General features: G+C 37.7%; 1 protein-coding gene across 2 annotated transcripts in view; it reads left to right on the forward strand.

The window, feature by feature from the left end:
* The window catches only part of LOC120633255 (thrombospondin type-1 domain-containing protein 4-like), a 186,528-nt gene that overhangs the window by 100,110 nt on the left and 68,665 nt on the right, over positions 1-17,753 (forward strand). For both annotated transcript variants that reach the window (XM_039903421.1, XM_039903420.1), the window contains one exon: positions 1,112-1,242. In XM_039903421.1, the coding sequence (XP_039759355.1) occupies positions 1,112-1,242 (131 nt within the window). The remainder of the gene's footprint in view (positions 1-1,111; positions 1,243-17,753) is intronic.

Genomic DNA, 17,753 nt, shown 5'->3' on the forward strand with positions numbered 1-17,753 from the left:
TAGGCAGCCGAGCTTAGTTTACCTGCTAGTGTATCTATATGGGTACCCCACTGAAGCTGTATGCATACCCTGGTAAGAAACCCAGAGATCATACTATACTTCGTATTTCCTTTTATAAGTACATACAGAAGCAAGGAAAGTACCAGTAACTATCTACATTTAACTTTTACTTTAAACTTAAACTTTTTGATTTTTTTATAACAATTCGTTTTTTATTTTGACGATTTTTTTTGTACCTTTTATTAATTTTTGCTTTCCCAAAGCCGGGACGTTAATGGTTGTGGAATTCTCCCGGCAACACATTCACCATCAGATCCTTAATCCTGGAGCATAAATTATTTACCAAGCATATACCATAATCGAATTGCAACCCATGCAATACTTGTTATTGTGTAGTTCCGCAGTCTGTCCGTTGTCTTCATCATCACTTAACGATCTGGTGATATATTATACATAATATTTGAAGAGTTCCCTCGATTTCTCCAGGATCTCTCCAATAAATCTTGACCTGATGAAAATTGGACCAGTTAAGACGTATTCTCTTTCAAACATGTCAAATCGGTTTATTAAAGACAGATTTTGAGATGACAATCAAAAGGGACATTCGAATTTATAACCCCTCCTTTTTTGTTAGTCGTTTATAAATTAAGAAATAGGTGTACTTACTGTAGCTTCGTAATATATTGATTACAAGATAGCAGCAATCTTGTTTTAAATATTTACAATGTAGGTAGGTAACGCTTCGCTTATTTGATTGAAGTATAGTAAATGCAGATCCCGGCAACGAAGAATAGGAAGTTCAACACATTACGCAGTTATCACCTTAAGACGAGACTAACCTAAAAACACAACAAGAAATTATTATGTCGCAATGAGCATCACATGAAGTTTTTTAGCCGTGGGTTATATTTATTGGAGCGAAGTTTCTTAGGATAGCTTGCGATAGGAGATACCTAGAAGAAATCGTACCGTGAGCAAAGAAACTCTATGCGAGATTTACTGTTTAACCTAGCGCCATTCTTGTTTATAACATTTGTTAGTTAAATTTGAATGGTTAAGTGCGACAGTAAAAGTTTTTTTTTAATTAATTAACATAATATATCTATACCAGGGAATGCGCCATGTGTCCTGAACTGTCGGCCTCGCGGGCAGCAGTTCTACGCGTCCTTGGCTTTAGTGACCGATGGCACTCCATGTACGAAGCCTGGCTTCCGAGCGATTTGCGTGCAGGGCTCCTGTAAGGTATGTAAGTTGAATTATTCATACCAACTAATACTAAATGTTTATAAAGAGATAATCTGAAATCCTATTAAATATAAACGGCTGATAGTAGATAATCTTTCTAGACAATGGGATGTAAACCTTCTTGCTAAGAAAATAATGTCGGAGATAAATACAAATTAGGTAACTAATTTGCAAAAAAATACATCATTGGGTTAATTAAGCGTATGCCAAACTAAGATTAGGATTATTAATCACTTTTTAAGAAGCGCCATCTAGTGGCGGATAGCGTTATCTTTACGAGATGTCTCAGTTTCGTATATTAACTGTGCAGCGTCTATGACACAATTAATATCAAATCGAAAATTCTTTATTCAAAAAGATCTACTTCATTTAAGTAGATATATATTCATAGAAAAAAATGTTATGGTGGTCAAACACAGAACTACACACAGAACGTTGGATGTGGAAAAACAGTAGGTACAATTTAAAACCCCTTCGTCGAAGATGATTTAGCCTAGCCTTCTATCAATAAATGTCTAATAATGTGTAGTCGCTTAAAATACCTAAGAGAAATAATTACCGACTTTTCTTTATACTTTTAGTTATGTTTTGTGTTTAAAAATATTGATTAAAACTTTTGTTATAATTATGAGTGTAAAACTTAAAATAAGATATGCTACCACTTTTATTGCTTCTTCGGTGCATAGGCATATTAACATTGGTTTTTGAACCAGATTACAATAAAATCGGTCCCTCAATTATTGTGGGTGGGATCTTAATACCCAAGGGCACTTTTTAACTGATATTATCATACTATCTAGTAAGTATTTTATTTATTGGTTAGTTAAGTTTTCGCTGTTAATCAACTTGAATTGAAGAATACATTCCAGATTAGGTCATTTTAAAAATTAATTTATAATTGGCATATTATATTGGAAAATTGGCATTATTTGTCTACTTTATTTACAACACATTGTTTGCAGACAAACCTCAATTATTAACTTAAATTGCTAACCCATGTTTATTCATCATCATCATATCACCGGCCCACTACAGGGCACTCCACCACGATGGCCCAGTTCGTATATGTGGACTCCAAACACCTTTAAGAACATTATGCAGAAGTTAAGACTTCTGCATAATGTTCTTAAAGGTGTTTGGAGGATAACATCGTGAGGATGAAGGAAGGATGAAGGAAACCCGCATACCTAAGGGTATGCGGGTTTCCTTCATCCTTCATCCTTCACCGTTGAAGCAATTGATATTTCAATTGCTTAAAATGCACATAACTTCGAGGTACGAACTGGGATTCGAACTCGGACCACCGAAAGTGAAGTCGACCTGGGCCATCACCGCTTCGCAATATTTAATGTTAAATTCAAATTATCATATTTTTAAACGAGTCGTATTGAAGAAATTAATACCTACCTGAATAAAAATTATGGAATAGTACCTATTAAAATTTAACATTAAATAAATAGGTGTAACCCTATACACCTATTTATTTCATGTTAAATCGGACGTCTGAATAGATCGGGGACGTCTGCTGATTCCAATACGCTGAAAGAGACAACATACTGTAGAAAGAATCAGACAACTGAAACAGGGTGAAGTACTCGACAGCTTTGTTGGCATGAATACTTGTTAAGATTTTTTGTTAATTTGCAGGGTTCTGCCCTAAGTGAGTCTGACTACTTGTAGACGAAAAGAACAAAAAAAAGAAAAATACTGAATTTCACTTTACTTATTACTTTTGGAGTTAGATAGCTGATACTTTTAACAAGCCTTTTTTACTTTGCCTTGCCTTTTTACTACCACCATTTTTATTTGCCGTCGAACAGCATTTTTTCATTTTTGCGATCTGAAGGGCATGATTCCCGATGTAATTACAGACACATGAGGCTTAACACCTATATTCCTCAGGTTGATCGACATAGAACAGTACGTTGCAAAACATGTACCATGCATGCGTTGCGAAGTGTTGCTCTGCTCATTGGCGATGCTTTTCGGCTTGGTCCTATGATTATACTAATAAAAGCTATGCTGAAAATTGTCTATGCATTGTCTATGTAAATTGTCTATGACACAGTTTGATGGCTGACTTCCGATTTTACTTATAATTATCTTCATTGATTTGCATGAAAAGGGGAATATGAAATGATAGAGTACCTATCTTGATCATGTTGAAACGTCTAATGACAGGCAATGATTAGTAATTGCCAAGTTTCTAGTTAAAATTGCTGCAATCAATTGGCCAATGCATTCTAAAACTTAAATAAAGTATAGAGTATCAATGATATAACTGATAACGTGTTATTTCAATATTTAGTTACCCCATATTATTCATTAACATTTAATTTAATAAGTTCTTGTGAGTGAACCACTGGATTTATTTATTACTGGTAAGGCTACATATCGCTACTTGTAGCGGTAATAGCGTACTGGTTAGGACTGCGAATTGAACGTTCATTATTTCTGTTTTTATTTTTACTCTTTATTTGTACACTATTACAAAATTAGGGAAATAAAAAAAAAGAATAGAAATAAAAGCATGGAGGTAGAATACAAAAGGCGGCCAGGCAACCTTGAGATTAAGACGACATGAGCGTGAACAAACAGGTGGTGAAAAATATATATCTTATATATAACTTAAAACTTTTTTCTTTTTACATATCGGATTTCTCACTATCAATTTATTTACGTTTTCAGCTTCAAATGAAGTATGTACCTTTATCGGAACCTATTAAAACTCTTCGTGGGACTTAGTCGTTTCTTTCAGCAAATATCGGAAGTTTTATTCCAGCTTCCGGTTTCCGTCATCGCAGTTATCTATAATATGGGTTCCTACAAGTCAAGAGTGAACAGAAAAGCGCATTCGACCAGCTTAATTCACACTTAGGCGCATGTTAAATATTATCTATATTACTACAATTATAAATCCGAAAGTATGTCTGTTTTATTGTTGGGTCAGTCACAGGAACAATCATTACGAAATTTCATTTCGGAAAACCTCCGGGGATCCTTCCCGCGTAATTTAAAGTAAGAAAGCTTAGCAATAAAACCAATCTTAATAGCATATTGCCTTGAGATAGCATAGTATTTTGGATACTCACTGGGAGCCAACTTTGGAAATCCAAGCAAATGAACATTTCATGCAGAATTTTAAAGACCCCAAAAAATAACGCGGGCGAAATCGATGGTAGCAGCTTGTATGCTATAATATACCGTTGCATAAATTAGAATAAGAGTACATTCTGTTTACGCCTTTCGAAAAAGCATAAGTTAACGCATGCAATGCAGATTTAAAATTTATTTCTAGATTCCATATTCAAAGATCTGATTTGTTAAGCTCCAGGCGTGACTGGACTGTCTAGTTTCCCCGACGTGTAGCCCCGCGTGGCCTAAAGCCATGATTTATCGTGCAGTTAGACCACACAATCGCTAATATGATAACTTGAAATATACGTTGCCTTCAATCGGTTATTTAATATTCCATTGAATAATTTTCATTTCATATTAAATTATGACAATTTGTGCCTTCCGACTTCCCAGCGCGATTACTATTCAGTAAAGTGATTAGAAAACATAAATATTAAACGACAATGTTCGAATTCTTAGTAGCACTATGAAAATCAAAAAATGCCCTTCTTTTGATTTATTTGAGATTGAAGAAAAGAAAGTGATTTTTAGAAGATTCTTCATCAAACAATTAATAAGAATAATCTTAGAAATAGCATCGTTCTTGGGCACTTTAGCATATAAATAGAAACCTTAAATATTTTAGTAACAATAAACTAAGAAAAGTAAATCAATTTAAAAAAGAACTTTCTAACTTTAAAATTCATACAAGTAAAAACCTTACCAAGTGATACAATCATCATCATCATCATCATCTCAACCAATTGACGTCCACTGCTGGACATAGGTCTTTTGTAGGGAGTTCCACAATGCACGGTCCTGGGCCGCTTGCCTCCAACGGCTCCCAGCTACTCGCCTGATGTCATCTGTCCACCTCGTTTGGGGCCGACCTACGCTGCGTTTACCGGTGCGGGGTCGCCATTCCAGCACCTTAAGACCCCAACGTCCATCGGTTCTCCGAGCTATGTGCCCCGCCCATTGCCACTTCAGCTTCGCAACTCGCTGAGCTATGTCGGTAACTCTAGTTCTTCTACGGATCTCCTCATTTCTGATTTGATCACGTAGAGATACTCCTAACATAGCTCTCTCCATCGCCCGCTGAGTGACTCTGAGCCTTCTTATGAGGCCCATAGTTAGCGACCATGTCTCTGATCCGTAAGTCATCACTGGCAACACGCACTGTTCGAAGACTTTAGTCTTCAGGCACTGGGGGATTTTGGACGAGAAGATGTCACGAAGTTTCCCGAACGCTGCCCATCCGAGTTGGATTCGGCGGTTTACCTCTTTCTCGAAATTGGACCTACCTAACTGGATCGTGTGTCCTAGGTATATATACTCGTCTACAATTTCGAGTGCAGAGTTCCCAACAATTATTGGGTGGAGCGCAACATGAGCGTTAGACATAATTTTCGTCTTGCTCATGTTCATACGAAGGCCCACCTGTTGAGAAACTCTGCTGAGGTCATTGAGCATCGCATTAAGGTCTTCCAGAGTCTCTGCCATTATGACTACATCGTCGGCAAACCGAAGTTGAGTGATGTACTCGCCGTTAATGTTGATGCCAAGCCCGTTCCAATCCAGAAGCTTAAAAACGTCCTCCAACGCAGCGGTAAACAGCTTCGGGGAGATAACATCTCCCTGTCGCACTCCTCGCTGCAGTTGGATCGGTTTCGTAGTCTGGTCCTGTATACGGACTGACATAGTGGCGTTTTTGTACAAACACTTCAAAACTTCGATGTACCGGTAGTCAATTCGGCATCTCTGCAGTGACCTTAACACAGCCCAGGTTTCCACCGAATCAAAGGCTTTCTCATAGTCCACAAACGCTAAGCAAAGTGGCCGGTTATACTCTTGAGTCTTCTGTATAACCTGCCGCAGCGTATGTATGTGGTCTATGGTACTGAAGCCCTTTCGGAAACCGGCTTGTTCAGGAGGCTGGAAGTCGTCGAACCTATTCGCGAGACGATTCGTAATGACTCTTGAGAACAACTTGTAGACATGGCTCAACAGCGAGATAGGTCTGTAGTTCTTCAGCAAGGTATTATCACCTTTTTTGAAGAACAGAACAACCACGCTCCTGTGCCATGCCTCTGGCGTTGTGCCTTGATGAATGACGGAATTGAACAACCGCTGAAGGACTTTAAGTATCGGTTTTCCACCCGCTTTCAGGAGTTCTGCTGTGATTCCGTCATCACCCGGTGCCTTGTTGTTCTTAAGTTGTTTGAGAGCCATACTAATCTCGTAAAGGCTGACGTCCGGGATATCTTCAGTGAAGTGTCGGGTCAATTTGGCTCTAGGGTCTTTAGCCAAACTTTCAACAGGCTTTTGTGTTGAGGTGTATAACTGTCCATAGAATTTCTCAACCTCACTCAGGATCTCTGGTTTAGAAGATATGAGACTACCATTGTCAGTCTTCAGGCGAGTCAACAGGCTCTGTCCGATAGACAGATCTCTTGCGAACACTTTCGAGCCTTTGTTGCGCTCAATGGCGACTTTAATTTTCTCAGTGTTAAAGTGTCGCAAGTCTTTCGTCTGCAACTTCGAGATCTGTCTATTAATACGCCGATATTCAGACGCATCTTTTGAAGACTGTAGTCTCATTTCTTGTCTCTTCTCCATAAGCCCGAGTGTATGGGCTGAGAACTTTTTGGTTCTATGTTTACGGTGGGTCTTAAAGAACTTGGACCCAACCGTATGGACAGTTTCCACAAGCCTGTTGTTAAGATCGTTCACAGAATCGCAGTCCAGGCAATCAAACCGGTTTTGCAGCTCCAGTTGAAAGCTCTCGGGGTTTTGGATATGAGCACGAGTAGGCCGGAGCGTAGACTTTACCAGTCTGACCCTTTCCAGCTTTACATTTATATTCAATGTGCCTCTTACCATACGGTGATCGCTCCCGGTTTTCACCCTGTTGATCACAGAGACATCATTGAATATATGCCGTTTGGTCGACATGATAAAGTCGATCTCATTTCTCGTCGAACCATCGGGGCTCAGCCAGGTCCATTTCCTGTGCGGCCGCTTTTCGAAAAAGGAGTTCATCATAAAGAGGCCCTCCTTCTCCATAAAGTCGGCCAGCATTTGGCCCCGTTCGTTCCGTTGCCCATATCCAAATTGCCCCACTCTCAGCTCTGCACCGCTTCGCTTGCCCAGCCTCGCGTTGAAATCCCCCATCACAACACTGTAGTAGGTTTTCGAGGCATGTATGGCTTTCGAAATATCCTCATACAATGCCTCTACTTCCTCGTCGGAGTGCGCAGTTGTGGGTGCGTAGACCTGTATAACCTTCAGGGAATACCGTTTGGTTATTCTGAGTACAAGGTACGCTACCCTGCTCGACACGCTTTCGACTCGAACAATGTTGTTGACAAGGGATTTGTGGACGATGAATCCGACACCACCTTGGGACTGTTGTTCGCCCTCCCGGTAGTAGAACAAGTTGCCGGATTTTAGGATTATCGTATCCTCCCCCTCTCTACGGATTTCAGATAAACCCATGATACTCCAGCGCAACTTGCTCACTGCTTCTTCCAGCTCGACTAACTTCTCATCGGTCCTCAACGTGCGTGCGTTATACGTTGCCAGGTCCAGTCGTCGGGTTTGGCAGCGGAATCTCTTCCGGAGATTCTTGACACCCCTTGCCCCGCCGTTACCATAACCGCTGCCAGAGCCAGGAATAGCGGGGCTGCCGGGGACTAGGGGCTGTGGCTTTCTTTTCTCCATTCATACAAAGATTTGCCCGGTAATGACCACGCTGGGCAGGCGGGTTGGTCATCGCAGGGCTAGACTGATCGCACCGGCGTCGCTGCTGCCCGACACCGGTCTGTGCCATTTATTCAGTCTAGCCAATTTGAAGTAGTTATACCGCCACTTGTCGGTCGCCAGAGCCTCGTCGGTTAGACGGCAGGGTGCACCACGTGCAGGTGAGGTTGGCATTTTGGGAGGCTGACTGGCACTAGCCTCCCCCTTACACCCCTAGTGATACAATAAGGCGCCAATTTATCACTGTAAATGTCGAACATCGTAAACAGATCCTTTATTAAATTAGTTCTGCGATGACTCTAACGCTATTTTGTTAGATAAATAAACATTTAAACGAGACTAGGAGACAACACTGAGTTACACAAAGACAAAGTTTATGAAACAAGATGAAATTAATTGAACAGTTACATATTTTTTTTGTTTATTTTAAAAAGCTCAATCCATATAATTTAAATCCTTCTTTTTTGAACATTTTGGTTCACTGCTCCAATCATTTTTTTCCAAAATAGTAGCGTAAAATACCTAGCATATTTATTAACAATAGCAACAATAAAAATTTAAGTATTTTAAATTATCAAATTCGTGTAAAGTACAATGATTTAAAGATATAAGCCACCAAAAGTGTACTGGTACAAATTTAATCCGACACATAAGTAGTAGAGTACGGTCTGACATATTGTTTTATGGTAATCCGCCACAAAATTTAGACCGTCACCGTTGGACTAAAAATACAGTTCTGAAGTAAACAGAAACTAAAATTCCAAGGGTCCGATGCCGTGGGTACCAGCCAGTTTCACCATAAAATATAATACTGCCTGCATAGGCTCCAGGCCTTAACTGTACAATAGATCAGTTGCCAGTATTTGACAGTAATTGTTGTGGATTGCTGCAGATCGCCACGGATTCCGTACAACCATTTAACATGGATCTACCATCCTTCATGCTTTGCGGATAAATTGTACTATTCTCAGGGATCTAAGAGTGGTGGTGTTTCAAATATCACAGTTTATTTCAAACAACTCCTCCTCTATTATTTTGTATGTGTGTGGTAATTTATTGCCGTGTAATATTGTCACTTGTCTCACGAAATAAATTATTATTAGAAATTGTTTTAAGTTTAGATCGGAATTCTGCTTTTGTTATGTTGGAATCGCATAGACAAATGGAGAGTAAAGTAGGACTAAAAAAATCAATTTAGCATGTTCCACCTCACTTCATTCAACTCCTACTTTTTTATTCAATAATTATTACAGACGTATAATTATTTGCAATGTAAGCCATTGTTGTACCTAACCTATTACGACCGAAATAACTCGCAAAAATAGATAGATATTTTTCATTTGAGCGCATGCTACATCCTTTCAATCGTATATACAGAAATTCTATGCTTTAGCAATAATCTAATTTTTATTACACTCTCTCGTATTGAATTCCTTGTCCGAGTTTCTCTTTTCTAACGCTCCAAATTGATTTTTATTCGTAGAGCCCGCCTTTTAACAATTCATAGTAAGTTGAGTTTAATTAAAATAAGTACTTAAATTACCAATGAAAACAATAATAATTATAATACCACAGAATGCTGTGATTTCGCCGAAACACAATTTCTAATAATCAATACTAATATGTAAAAAAGTGGTTTTATTTGTTTGTTTTTCCTTACTTTACGCCCTAACTAAGCAACCAATCGATTTAAAATTTGCCATAGAGTTAGTTGAAAGGATGAAGAGTTTAGTGTATCTATGGTATTGTGAACTTAAATATAAGTACATTTTTTCTGTCTGCACCGAATAGTAACATTTCAGGAATAAAATGGGCTACTTTTTTTCCGAGGAAATCAAACTGTTCCCACAGGATTGGTAGAATAACGGAAGGTAGGTATGAGTTTGATAAGCATCATAACCTAAAAAGCGGTTGTGAAGTTATTAATTCCCAAAGGTAAGGAATGCGTAAAGCAGATGATAGGAATTTCATACAAACATTCCTTGTGCGGTAATGGGCCCCACATGTACGTTTATCGTTATGCGCTTCACTCGGTAGGCCTAGATACTGAAATGGCTCCTATGATAGCTGTGTATCTCTCTTTAAATGGGATTATTTAAATCTAGAATGTAGTCCTATCAGCGGTAGGTTACATCTTGTGATTTTTTTTCTGGCAATGGAAGCACTGACAATTGAAAGTGTACATTATCAAACCTTATAGCTAACTGCAGGGTGTCGGTTTTTTGTGACGATGTGCCCATCGCAAAAATAAATCTCTTCATTTTTCCCTAAAACGCAAAAATAATATAATATAGGTATATAAGTTAAAAAAAAAAAAAAGTTTATCGGTGCCTTAGTTAGGGCGTAAAGGGAAGACAAATAAATACATTTTCAAAATTATAATAATCAACCCAACAACGGCCCACTACAGGGCTCGGGTCTCCTCTGATAATGGGAAGGGATTAGGCCGTAGTCCATGGTGTTCTACGGCCTAACCCCTACATTGACCTTACATTGATCAAAATAGCGAGATTTTAAGACATTCCCGAACATGTAGTACCTAGTAGCAGAGCTTTTTGTGGCAGAGCTCATCCCGGAAAGTAATACCGCCTCGCTTATTTCTGCTGCCAAATAGCATTGTTGTGTATCGGCCTTAACAGTGGCGTGCACTTCATAAATGCACATAAGCACTGCATACCCAAATTATTTTATATAAGTCGTATTGGAGGGAAAATTTCCATTTCATGCTATTTACCTCCTTTATGCATACCCTGGTCAAAAACCCTGTGCACGCCACTGGGCCTTAAAGGCGAAGTTGCCGGCGTGATTCCGCAATTAGCTCATAGGGCACAAACGCCTCAGATTGATGAACATAGGGCGGCAAATTGTAGGACGTGCTACAATGTTGCCCGGCAATAAGTTGTTCTGTTCTGCACTGCGTGGGTTTTAAGGTTACCATTTATGTCGTCGTTGGTCAGTAATTAAAAAATCCCGGATGCTGGCAATTCAAGTAGCAAGGTTTTCAAAACGTTGCGATTAGACGCGACATAGTCGTCGATTAAAAAGTAATCACAATTCGAGGTTCGGCTTTACGCAAATGAAGATGTTGCTAAGAACTGATAACTATGCGATTCTATTTACTCGTCTTAACCTACTTAAGTGATTCCTGAGCAATCGAATATTAATAAATAAATAAACTACGTCAATACACACATCGCCATTTAGCCCCAAAGTAAACGCAGCTTGTGTTATGGGTACTGAGATAGCTGTTGAATATTATACTTATATTATAATACAGATTAACACCCAGAAACTGTAAAACAATCATGTTCATCACACAAACATTTTCCAGTTGTGGAAATCGAACCCACGGCCTAGGACTCAGAAAGCAGGGTCGCTGCCCACTGCGCCAGTCGGCCGTCAGTCGTAATAAAAACAGGATACCTATTATAGTAAATAGTTACATGGATTTCTTTATTGATGACAGGTTTACGTTTGATAGCGATCTCGTCTGATGGCCTTTGATAAGCTACTGAGACCTAAAAAAGTGGGTTGTGTATGACAGTTGTAAGGAATACATCAATACTAATAATAACTAATTGTCTGCGTAAGCTTGATGGTACAGCTTTTATGGGAGAGGGGATACGAACTCTTCCATTTTTTCTAGGCAAAATCAATTATATTTAATTGATTTTAAAACCATTTTTACGAGGCGCCGCCGTGAGCGATCTGCAGTAAAGTCCCAATCATCATTATCATTCACTAACTCTCCAACTTTTAATCTCCCGCTGTTTGGCACAGGTCTCCTCTCCCATAGGATAGAGGAGTTAATATAGCTGACATACTTACCCAATCCTGGCTAACCGCTATCATTTTCAATCAACTTAAAAAAATTGAGGAGGTTCTCAATTCGACCGGTCAAGTGCCGGGAGAACTCCTCAACTATTAACGCCAAAAGGAATATTTTGTAGGACGTTATCTGCAGTTGATATTGGATTATTATAACTACGAATTACGTTGTTTTAAAACATGCAAACGGTTTGTTTCTAGTTGCGCCCACGAACCAATTAGTTAACTGTCTTCAACATCGTTGTTAACTCAAGTTACGAGATATTAGAAACGGTATTAGGTAAATTACACATTAATATAGACTTCAACGCCGACCGATAGTTAAGTATAAATTAATAGTTATTTATCGAGCCTAAATATCAGTATTCGATAGGAAACTACCTACCTACGAGTACTTATTTTGTACGCATAGCCGAAACGCTAAGCGATTCAACGTTGTTAGTTTTGGTTCTACATACGAACGGTGTGTAGGAAAGCTAATCCTGTTGATCGTCAATTCTGAACGCCTTTAAAATAACTGCAACGCAAAATAACTAAGGTTTTTTGATAACCGCCTTCCTTCAAAAATGAGGTGGTTTTAATTCGGGTGTTTATTCCTTAGTTAATTTCGAATGTATCGTTTTTAATTAAAACTAATGTCATGTATGCTAAGTTAGTCATAGTTAGTACATTTAATGACTAATGTGATATTATTATACAATTATTTTTGTTATTATTTTTCGTTAATTTTTATTATAATCTTTTTGTTATTATTAAGACAATTCATAATTACGTGCCAACTTTTATTTAATTTGATATATTTAAAAAATATAAAATGAAATTAAATTATCAATTGAATTGTAATAAATTGTTAAGTACTTCCTTAATTTAATCGCATTAATGTAACATTCTTGATATTGTGAAATATTCATACACCAACTGGTAGAATGTTAATAATTATAAAAACTCTGTTTTTTATTCACATTCTTGTGAATAAATTATTATTATATATTCTATCATTTATTCTTTTTTTTTTTTTTAATTCTTAACAATGCCTAAAAATATAGAAAACACTATTAAAAATTTATAAAAAAAATATTCACCTTCCGCTTGCGGGGCTTTTGAATGCCCAAGCAACCTGCGGTCAGGGCTCCAGAGTGAGGAACCTCCTCACAATACGCGCCTTTTCAAGGACTACTGCCTTCTGTATCCGACCCTTGATCCAACAACCAAGCGAAAGCTTCTTAAGATCTTGGTCGAAGCTTTTCGCGAGAAGACCATAGACTGAAACGACGATCGGAACAATAACGGTCGACTCAACTATTATTATTATTAACAAACAAATTTTTCTCGTTGAAATTATTTAGCCTTTCTTGAAATGCATTTCATTACAAGTTTGCCTTTGAACGCAATCTCACCCGATGTTTAGGCATGATGCCTAAGATGAAAGTGAATATGTATGTATATGTAATATAACTGCCCCTGCAAATGCCAATAATTAACGGAGCAAGCAATTGTTAAGTGGAAAACTATTGCCTATAAACAGAGCAACACTTCGCAGGGCATGCAAGGAACACGTCCTGCAACGTCCGTCCCGTGCTGTGTTCATCAACTTGAGGCGTAGTTGTTAAAACTCATGTGCCTGTTATTACAACGGTACTTACGCCCTTCAGACCGAAACAAAGCATTGCAACAGTGCTGCTTGGCGGCAGAAATAAACATGGTTATAGTACTTCCCTGGGCGAGTCGAATTACTTCTATATATATATAAAAATTTAATGTTTGTTTGTACGCTTCAAAACCTCAAAAAGTTCTGCACCGATCGAGCTGAAATTTTAGCATGATATATAACCCGCATCAATATATACAGTGGCTTGCACTGGGTTTCTTACCAGGGTATGCATACAGCAGGAAAATTGCATAAAATTACAAAATCCTCATACTATACGAGTTATTTATCAATTATAGGGTAGACTTGCTTTTTTGCATGTATGAAGTGCACACCACTGAATATATATATATATATATATATATATATACATATATATTCAGTGGTGGTTCCACATCTTCGTAAGACGGGACTAAAACAGAGAAAATTGTATTATTGAAAGGAAACCGGAACATCTCTATGAAAACATAAGTAGGTACGTAATTATCTTTCGGAAAGGAATCTAGAATATCTCGGTAGCAATGCAGAGATAACAATGTGGGCAAAGCCTGCAAGTCCGACCTAATTGGTACGTAGTAGTTACCGTTTTTTATTTCCACAAATGAATTTCCTGCTGAGCTGTTTTTATATTATAACACATCGATGATATTTTTTTTAACATCCTTTTTTACTTTTTTAAGAGCATACCTATCGCACATCACTATCTGGATGGGATTCTTATCGTGGGTACAAAATACATTTTAACAATAACAGAACTGGCCCAACTAGTTTATTCTTAGGGTTCTAGCTCACGCGATACATTTAGCATCAGATACCGAAGACTCATACTCTTTTTACGGAAAATGTAATGTGTGACTGACAAAGAGTAGGTATATTCATTTACTTATACTGTTTATTTGCAAGGTACGAAAGGTTAAGATACATTATAAACAAAAAGTAGAGAAATAAAACTAGAAACTAAAAATAAAACATTAAGATAGACAGTATGTAACACGCATAAGATGGGCTGAAGGGGCTGCATACTTAAATAAACATAATATATGCATATAACTACGTGCATAATATATAAACTAGATTACACAAGTGGAAGAAAACGTAATTTAATAAATATAAGAAAATAAATGAATAGAGATATACTTCAAAATATCATACATATATAAATAATTGTAAACATATTAGATGTAGAAGATAAAATTGAAAGTAATTCCCAAATGAGATTGTATCCTTGCCGTGTATTTTTTAATTCTTTGTAAAATGCTTTGTTAGTAGATTATTTTGCAATACCATTCCTAATCGAATCTATTGGGACCCTATTACTCGTATATGCAGACAATCATTACGCTTTTATCATCGCCATCGTCAATGTCCGATAATTTATTAAAAGAATACCCAAAACGTAAGCATGTTTTGTTCGACCCGGAATTCAAACCTAGAAACTCGTTAACTACTGTAAGCAGTCAGAGGCAAAAAAAAGTGATTTCTATAGTATCAAAACTGAACTCAGAAAACTTAAAACTAGAGGCAGCGTCGGTAGACTAAGAAATTAGCTTCATCAAGTGTGTTCAAGCCCTTACAACTATTTTTAAGAATGTTTATAGAATGCTGTAAATAAATTTCGAATTCGCGTCCCAATTAACAGGAACATGTGTCTAACAATGCGAAACAGGCTGTATCGATATAAAAAGCTGGGATTTTTTCCCATAGAGCCAATCAAAGGATGTTCTCATTACTGGGTAATAGCAATGAATTTAAAATTGAAATGTATTGAATCGAGTTCCCATCTATTTAAAAAAAACAGGACATCTTGGGAACAGTTACGATTATTAAATTAATAATAATCTTATTGTAAAAAAGTATAAACCATTGTTTTATTCAGTAACAAATTAATGCTTGACTGCGATCTCACCTGATAAAAATTGACGGTAATATCTGACAATAATTATGATTTCAACTATGTTTCTAGGTCTTAAAACATCTGACTAAGAGAACAAAAAATAACATGTGTTCATAAATGCAGTATTTAATTAATGTATAAATCAAAGGCATTTTTGGTATATTTTGTAGTTTACTTTCTTATCCGGAGTGAGAGAGGTATAAAGTACCAAACAAAAAAAAAATCATCAAAATCGCTTTATAATTGACGGAGTAATTGAGTAACAATTATAGAAAAAAAAGGGTGAATTTGAAAAAAAAAATTATTTTTAATCGTTAATATTACGTTTGTTATTCTTGTAGCTAGACTGTTTGCACAAGATAAAAAGGTACCAAAAATAAAAAGAATAGAAAACTGATAACAGTTTTCTGTCAATATTAAAAAATAGTAGTTCCAGAGCTCCAACCCCCTGCTTATAATGGCAACGTCATCCAAAAACACAGACAAACACAGAGCAGGGTCTAAGCTCTAAATCCCTCTCTCTTAAAGGAATGGGGATCTGTTCCCAGCAGTGGGACATTCAAATTTGATAGTCACCCTAACGCATAATGAAAGAGCAGCTGTGTGCTGGCGGGCGACAAATTAATTGTAGCTAATGACAAGTCGGCGTGCTTGATCTGTAGTGTGCTTGTTAGTTCCTCCTATCGCCTGCTTATTAGCGTTCTGAACAACTGTCTAGTTTCGAGTACCTATCTCACCAGTTGTGCAATGTGCAATTTGAATAGAAATCTGCGATGGAAAGAAAAAATCCTTCTATGGATATTGAAGGAAGGTTTTTCTAAAGGTTTTAAAGCAATTTAATATAATTTGATAAAGAAAAATATCGCGAAAAAACCGGGTAAACCGTGGGAGGAGCTTAAGCCGTGCCCTGCAGCGAGACGTTAATTCGTTATAATACAAGGAATTTAATGCATCAAATTCTACTTATGGCGCAACAGTTATGGTACACTGTTGCTGTAGTTCAGTGTGCGTGTGCATTTGCCACACAGTTCCGAATCTAATACTAAAGTCAAAGAATTTCTTGCCTTTATAATTTGCGTGTTTAAAAAATAAATTAAGGATGGTAAAAACAAAGTCAGCACAAAGCGCTTTATTAAAGTATTTTAAGTACATAAGTAAGAACTGAATATCAAGAAACGACTTTCGTCGACGGTGCAGTTACGAATATTCAAGTTTTTTGGCCACATCTCAAGGAATGAGGGCTCGATTGAAAGATTGGTGGTGCAAGGACAGGTTGAAGGAAAAAGGGCAAGAGGGCAGTCACCTACTCGTTGGACAGATACGGTAAAATCGTTGACCAGGACAACCGTGGTCGAATTCTTTCAAAACGCTTCCGCCAAAAGCGGAGAAGACTCGCGCGGGAAGCCGTGAAATCCAATGATGCCTAGCGCCATGAAATTCATCTCAGCAGCCACGACCACACTGCCAAAAGTGCACGGCTAAAAAGAAGAAGTATATAAGTAAGTTATAAATGTGGTAGGTATTGCATAAGTAGGGTCAGTGTCCATCGAACAACCATCCATCACACCGGTCCACCGACATCGGACGTCAGCATTTATCTATGCAAAATTATAAGTGTCAGGTAAACCGTAATTGCAGGCCGTCGGTGTAACGGTCGCCTCATTGGGAGCCTATCTAGTAGCACTTACATCTTCATTATTAATATGAACCGTTACCGAGGAACTAACATTGATCTAGTGATCTATAACGAGGCAGCGCGAACTATTAATGCAACGGACTCATAGCCTTAAGGTTGCAACTTTGTTGACTTTAGAATCGTTGATAGTCCCATACAGCAACTATAATTTTAACATAACAACACCATATTTTACGATACAAATTACATAAGCGGTGATAGCCTAGAGGGTAAGGTTTCGGCTTCCCTCTCACGTTTCGGAGTTATGTGCTTTTTTTATTTAAAAAACTAAAATACTATTTGCTATAACGGTGAAGGCATACTATGTGAGGAAAGCTGCATGCCTGAGAGTTTTCATAACTATCTCACAGGGGTGTGAAGTCTACGAATCCGCACTCAGTCAGTGTGGTAAACTATGGTCTTAACGCTTCTTTTTCTTAAAGGAGACTCGTGCCCTGTAGTACTGTTAATGATGAGGAACTGTTAAGGTTCTTCTATTTGTCATCATTCTCCCATGAGTGAGCTATTTAACAATTCATACTACTTAGAATCCGAGTATAAAACAGGTGATGTTAAGGAACTTA

Source organism: Pararge aegeria, chromosome 21 (genome assembly GCF_905163445.1).
Source record: "Pararge aegeria chromosome 21, ilParAegt1.1, whole genome shotgun sequence".
Lineage (NCBI taxonomy): Eukaryota > Metazoa > Arthropoda > Insecta > Lepidoptera > Nymphalidae > Pararge > Pararge aegeria.